This window comes from Mastomys coucha, unplaced genomic scaffold, assembly GCF_008632895.1.
Source record: "Mastomys coucha isolate ucsf_1 unplaced genomic scaffold, UCSF_Mcou_1 pScaffold15, whole genome shotgun sequence".
NCBI classification, from domain to species: domain Eukaryota; kingdom Metazoa; phylum Chordata; class Mammalia; order Rodentia; family Muridae; genus Mastomys; species Mastomys coucha.
In genome coordinates, this window is record NW_022196897.1 from 71,206,469 (window position 1) to 71,213,762 (window position 7,294).

The 7,294-nt window shown below is 38.1% G+C and overlaps 1 protein-coding gene across 2 annotated transcripts in view; it reads right to left on the bottom strand.

Moving 5' to 3' along the window:
• Zdhhc5 (zinc finger DHHC-type palmitoyltransferase 5) overlaps positions 1-7,294 on the bottom strand; it is a 28,448-nt gene that overhangs the window by 8,608 nt on the left and 12,546 nt on the right. For both annotated transcript variants that reach the window (XM_031370840.1, XM_031370841.1), the window contains exons 3-4: positions 6,712-6,821; positions 314-471 (exon numbers count right to left, since the gene is read on the bottom strand). In XM_031370840.1, the coding sequence (XP_031226700.1) occupies positions 314-471; positions 6,712-6,821 (268 nt within the window). The remainder of the gene's footprint in view (positions 1-313; positions 472-6,711; positions 6,822-7,294) is intronic.

Here is a 7,294-nt window from a genome sequence, read left to right on the forward strand (position 1 = left end):
AAGTGCTGGGATTAAAGGCATACGCCACCACTGCCCAGCAAAACAAAACTTTTTAAAATTCATTTTTAAAGAGAGCTGGAGAGATCTTCCAGAGGACTTGGGCTCAATTTGCCCACATGGAAGCTCAGAGCTGTCTGTGAGATCTTCTTTAGTCTCCAAATGCACACAGTGCACATCAGATATACATGTGGGCAAAAATATCCATATAAGTAAAAAAAAAAAAAATGAAAATTTTAATTAAAAGTGAACCTACCATACAGTTGAGGAAGACAACTTAGTATAAACAAGAGTCTCACCCACCCAGTGTTCTTACCTCCACACAGTTGTCACAGACACTGCAGTGGGAGCATCTAGGAGGGCGATAAAAGCGGCAGGTGGCACACCATTTCATTCGCACCTGGATACCCTTAATCTCCACTGTTTTGTAAAGGGGAGCTCGGAAATCATCTTCTTTGTCTTCATCTTCTTCGGCTAGAAAAGAGAAAAATTTAAGAACAACTATGCCCAAACTACTAAGTACTAGGAACATAGGATGTTCAAAACATAGCTCTTTAAAAGTTAGTGTGGATGTGTATTTGTGTATGCATGCGCACGCATGTGTGTATGCACGTGCATGTGTGTGTGTGTGTGTGTGTGTGTGTGTGTGTGTGTGCACGCAAAAGAGAGTATTAGATCCCCGCCTGGTGGTGCTGGAATTATAGGCAGCTGTGAGCTGTGAATCAAACTCAGGTTCTCTGCTATCTTTCTAGCACCAAAACACAGTTGTTGTTGTTTTTTTAAGATTTACTTATTTATTATTTATTATGATATTTTAAGATTACTTATTTATTACTGTATGTTATACAGTAAGTACACTGTAGCTGTCTTCAGACCCTCCAGAAGAGGGTATCAGGTCTCATTATGGATGGTTGTGAGCCACCATGTGGTTGCTGGGATTTGAATTCATGACCTTTGGAAGAGCAGTTGGCACTCTTACATCCTGAGCCATCTCTCCAGCCCAAAACATAGTTTCTTAAGTACTTCAAAATAGTGTTATATTTTACAAAGCCATAGCTCACATCATACTGCATGGCTAAGAACAGAAGTTTTTCCTTCATATCAGGAATAGTAAGAATATATATTTTTAATTAAATGTTTTTGAATTTAGTCATTAGTCTTGTGTATATGTGTGAGCACGCGTGTGGAGGTCAGAGCACAATTTTCAGGAGTCAGTTCTCTTTTCAGTATGGGTTCACAGAATTAAACTCATATTTATTTTTATGTACACAAGTGTTTACCCACAAATATGTACGTACACCACATGCATGGAATACTCAGAAGCTAGAAGATGGCATCAAATCCCCCAGAAGTAAAGTTACAGACTTGGAAGTCACCGTGTCAGTGATAGGAATAAAACCTGTGGCCTCTTTTTTTAAGAATAGCCAAAGCCGGGCAGTGGTGGCGCATGCCTTTAATCCCAGCACTTGGGAGGCAGAGGCAGGCAGATTTCTGAGTTCAAGGCCAACCTGGTCTACAGAGTGAGTTCCAGGACAGCCAGGGCTACACAGAGAAACCCTGTCTCCAAAAACCAAAAAAAAAAAAAAAAAGAATAATAGCCTGTGTTCTTAACTACTTAACCTCATCTCCAGTCAAAGTAAATAAATCCTAAAAAATAAAAATAAAAAAAAGATCAAACTATTAATGGATGCTGGTAACTTTCCCCAGTTCCCTCCTAGTTTCACAGCGATGCTGGCTTATAGTAAACATTGATGATCTTGTAAAAATGCATTAATATTTTACCTACTTTTACAGAATATTTTTGTTTATATACATATGTATTAAAATTTTATTTAGGGCTGGTGAGATAGTTTAGCCAGTAAAGGCACCACTAGCTGCCATGAATAACAACCTGAGTTTTATTCCTGAGACTCACAAGGTGTAAAGGAGAAAACCGACTCCATGTGTGCAACATAAAATGCACCTAATACACACACATACAAAATAAATAACATACATATACACTCACAAGATTTAAAAAATAAAAACCAGTTTTTGTTATCTTTTTTTTCTCAAGACAGGGTTTCTTTGCCGGGCAGTGGTGGCCCACGCCTTTAATGCCTCTGCACTTGGGAGGCAGAGGCAGCCTGGTCTACAGAGTGATTTCCAGGACAGCCAGGGCTACTCAGAGAAACCCTGTCTCTTAAAAAAGACAGAATTTCTCTGTGTAACATTCCTCCGTGTAGCTATGACTGTCCTGGAACTCACTCTATAGACCAAGCCTGCCTCAAACTCAGAGAAATCCTCCATGAGTGCTATGATTAAAGGTATGTGCCATTACCCCCGCCTTTGTACTAAATCTTTAATTAAAATTTATATTTAAATAAAAAATTATTTTTTAAAAATGTGGCAGAAGTCCACAATCTAATGAGTAAGAGAGACTGGGAACTATTAACTAATACTGTGAGATCAACTCTACACAGATACAGGAACACAGATGAGGAAGAAGTGTACTCTGCACTGGGAGGTAGGGTTCAAAAGAAAGGTGCTCAGAAAGTGATATGCATATGCTGACTTTCCTTGGTTTACATATTATAGATTTATCTTAAAAGATAATTTACATATTAAAATGCATAATTGTTTTCCCCCCACAAACAAATCTCTTGCTCCAAAGGGTCTGTTCTTTTAATTCCAGTTCCCCCATAATGTTACTCAAACTCCAATTTGTCTCTACCCCAAGTTTTCAACTACCAGAAATTTTCCCATTTTGAAACAAAGAATATTACTTCCCCCCTCATATACAGTGGGTAATTTTTACTTTTATAATTAATCTACAAAAAATGTGGGAAGGAAAAATAAGTGATAATACAGGCATTAAAAATGAAGTTTTCAACCAAGCATAGTGACAAACACCTTTAATCACAGAGGCATGTAGATCTCTTGTGCACTAAGCACAAGACTCTGGGTTTAATCCCCAGACTGGAAGAAAAGAGACATCTTACTACTTCTGTAGATACATACTATATCTAAATAAGCCTAAATAGTGACATATATAAAATTATAGTTGGTTTTTCACATATGGTCTTACTATATAGCTATGGCTCGCCTGACAACTACATAAATCTGATGGCCTCTGTCTCTCAAGAGCTGTGACCAGAGGTATGCAATCATGCCCAGGTCATATGTAAAATCTTCAGGGATGTAGCTCTGTGATAGAGTTACTGTCTAACAGCAAATCCCTGCATTTAATCCTAGCAATGAAAGAAAACAAAACAAAAAGTCCTTCAAAGTAAAGGGAGTATACCACAATATAAGTTCTCCCCGGACTAGGAAGTTACATGTAGCATTTGTCTCTGCAATATTCCTAAACAAAGATTTGACTAAAGGCTAAACATTTTTTTTTTAAATGGGCAGTGCATGCCTTTAATCCCAGCAATGAAGAGTCAGAGGCAGGTGGATCTCAATGAATGAGGCCAACCTGGTCTATAGAGTGAGCTCTAGGACAGCCAGGGCTACACAGAGAAACCCTGTCACAAAATAACCCACATAAAATAAAATTATAGTAATTAATTAATTAATTAAAGGTAAGGAATCTCCCTGTTGCCTAGGCTGGCCTCAAACCTGGGCTCATACAACTGTCCTACCACCATGTCATGCACCATCATCTTGGCACAAAATCTCTATTATACACATCTTTTCAACAGGAGAGTCAAATGCTTGGTGTTTTTTAAAATTTCTGATTTTTCCACATCTTTTATCATCTATAGAACTCAACTATTTTAATAGCAATAATTATTCTCATCAGTTAGCACCACACACACACACACTCCCTTCTGAGCTTAGCTATTTGAAAGTAATGACCTTAAAAACATTTTATTTGTTTTTGTTTTTGTTTTCTCTGAGTAGCCCTGGCTGTCCTGGAACTCACTCTGTAGACCAGGCTGGCCTTGAACTCAGAAATCTGCCTGCCTCTGCCTCCCAAGTGCTGGGATTAAAGGCGTGTGCCACCACTGCCAGGCTATGCTCCAGTCTTTATGTCCTGATTCTTACTGTCTCTAAAGTTCTTCTACCAATATACTAGTCTATTACTTTTCAATCCAATCTTACTCGAAATTTCAGGACTCGAACAGAACATGGCCAAATTCTTTGCTGGATTGGACGTAGTCCATTTCTCAATAGAATCCTTATTGCCATCAGAAACCTCATGATCTGTCTTTACATGTTGATTGGCGTTAGTCTTCAGAACTTCCACCAAAATAGCCCATTAAATAGCATTTACAATATTTTAACATTTCCCTCGCTTTCACTTCCTAATTCCTCCTTATGCTCCCCACAAACAAGGATAGATTTGGTCACAGAAATTACCCTACTCTGGTACCAATTTCTATACTAGTTCCTGTCATGTCTCTGTGACCAAAATACCTGACATAGGTAACTTCAGAGTTAAAATATCTAGTCTGGTTCATAATATCAGAGGGGTTGGGTCCATCATGTGGGAGGGCATAGCAAGCACCGCCGGGCTCTTAAAAACATTTTAAAAACTAGGCAGTAGTGGTGTACACTTTTAATCCCAACACTCAAGAGGCAGAAGCAGGTAGATTTCTATGGAGTTCAAGGTCAGCTTGGTCTACAGAGTGAGTTCCAGGACAGTCAGGGCTACAAAGACACTCTGTCTAAAAAAACAAACAAGCAAACAAGAACAAAAAAATTAGAAAAAAATATTACAAATGATCATCACAGCTTTCCACATAGTAGGCTACTGAATATCTGATGAATGAATATTAATAACTCACTAAATATCCTTCCTTGGTTTTTGGACCACAAACCTTCTTTCACAGAAATTCCAAATAATCAGTAGTAGTAACACTGTCATTCAGAGTGCAATGACAGTCAGGAAAACCTAATCTCACTTGCTATCCCAAGTCCACTTAGAAAATCATCTTAAACTTATGGGGAAAGTAGATGTCATTAGTAATAGCTTTTTGTTAACTCATGGTCTCTCTACCTCTTACTCATGATAGTTCTTATCCCCTTTCCAAAGAAGGGAGCTTCTGTCTTGTAAAAAGTTTGCTTCTCCCTTAAAATATTATACCATCTTCTATCTTTGCTTACTACTACTTTTTTTTTTTTTTTTTTTTGGTTTTTGGTTTTTGGTTTTTGGTTTTTTTTCGAGACAGAGTTTCTCTGTGTAGCCCTGGCTGTCCTGGAACTCACTCTGTAGACCAGGCTGACCTCAAACTCAGAAATCCACCTGCCTCTGCCTCCCAAGTGCTAGGATCAAAGGTGTGCACCACCACTACCTGGCTCAATGAATCGATTCTTAATAAGCAAAACAAAGAGTGACTTTGAGTTACTATACTAGTAATAAGTCACTTACGTCATGAGCTCTCCTTAGCTTTCTCTTTACTTTCTCCTCCTCCTCCTTGTTCAATCCCTCTTCAATGGCTATTTCTCCTATACTCATAATAAAAATGGCAGAACTGACCAGGTCAGTATACAGCCTATTTAACATTCAGTTTATAAAAATCAGCATTCAATTTACCTCTCAAGTTCTGAACCTTGAAACTACCACGATAAAACTATCCTTTCCCATCAAGGTGCTACTCGGACTTAACCTTGTTTAGTTTCTGAGTTCAGACAAGATCAAGCATGTTCAGGGTAGTGTAGCACCAGATTGTTTTATACTCTGCTCTGCCCCATTAAGCTGTCATAAATAATTCTATTGAATCTAGTTCTGAAAAAGCTGCAATTCTACTCTTAAATTCAAATTTTCATCTAGTTTATATCATTGCCAAAGCCAAAGCCTATACCCTGCCTGAAGAATTGTTTTTGTAAATTTAAGATCTCTATGGGATCAAGGGAAGAAGTGTAATATATTTACCAGAGGCTTACTTATTTAATTTAGCAAATGAAGTTCTTTACAAGCTGGGTCAGGGTTTCTTTTCTGGTTTCACCATATACTATACACTACACTATACACTACTCCAGGCTTGATGACTTCATCATTCCATGGGCACAAGCTTTTGTGTATACTTGCTTTTCCTGAAACTACCCTCCTGTCTTCTACTTGGTAAAGTCTCTCACCCATTCTTAGCAGTACTTCACTAATTTCTCTGAGCGAATATAACTACACGTGTATCTCCTTTCTCAAGCGAATCTTACCCATACTTACTTTCTCATTTGTACCTAACACCCCTCAGTATACAAAATCTAAATAAATTTCTCAATAAAAATCAAAGATTTGACGCTATTCAAGATGATATTTACAACTGATACCTGTTGAGAAAGAAAAAAAAAAAATCAGTTTCTCTAATGGAGTGAAACTGGATATCAAGCCCAGGAACAATAGTAGGCCAACATAAAGCAGGCTCCAGTTTGTGTGTATACATGTTAGTTTAATTTTGTTTTGATTTTCCTTTTTTCTTGTTTTGTTGTTGTTTGTTTTTGAGAGGAAAGGACATGAAGTTGGGTGGGTAGGGAGATGGGGAAAGATCTTAGAGGAGCTCGGGGATGGGAAATTACCATCAAACTATTAAAAAAAAAAAACCTTAAATAAGAATACAATTTAAATAATGAAGGTTTGATCCAAAGTGAGCCAAAATAACCATATATTGTGATATATATTCTAGTAACAGTATCCAAGAATCCTACAAGCCCAAGATCAATTGTTATCTGCCCAAATAATTATTTTTAATGACAACAGGGAGCTTACATGAGAGTACAGAAAGATCTTACCTCGGGGGAAAATTCCTGGGTCCATAAAGGTGGCCATGCTGAAGTTGGCCAGCACAAAGAGAAACATAATTGCATTGTAAATGGGCACATACAGGCTTAGTCCTGGACACCTGTAGACAATAAAGAAAATAAACTCCTTTGACACCAGCAAAAATCCATAGAGATTCAGCCTTCTTACATATTATGTAATTCTTAGGAGATTTACACCTGTGACATTGCAGATTACCTTTATCTTTTCTATCCATCAGTATCCCAGTCTCCCATAAAACTGTTCAGTTTACATCAGAATGAGACAATCTTGTATTAACCTCCTGCATCAAGGTCTTCTGGTTCTTCAGAATCTTTACACAGCCTTACAATTTATCCTTATCTCCTTACAAACCAGAACCAAGAACTAGGGACTGACTAATGGATATCAGCCACACTTCTGTCTCTGAAGCAACTTAAAAGTTTTTAGACCCACCGGGCGGTGGTGGCGCATGCCCTTAATCCCAGCACTTGGAACACAGAGGCAGGTGGATTTCTAAATTCAAGGCCAGCCTGGTCTACAGAGTGAGTTCCAGGACAGCCAGGGTTACACAGA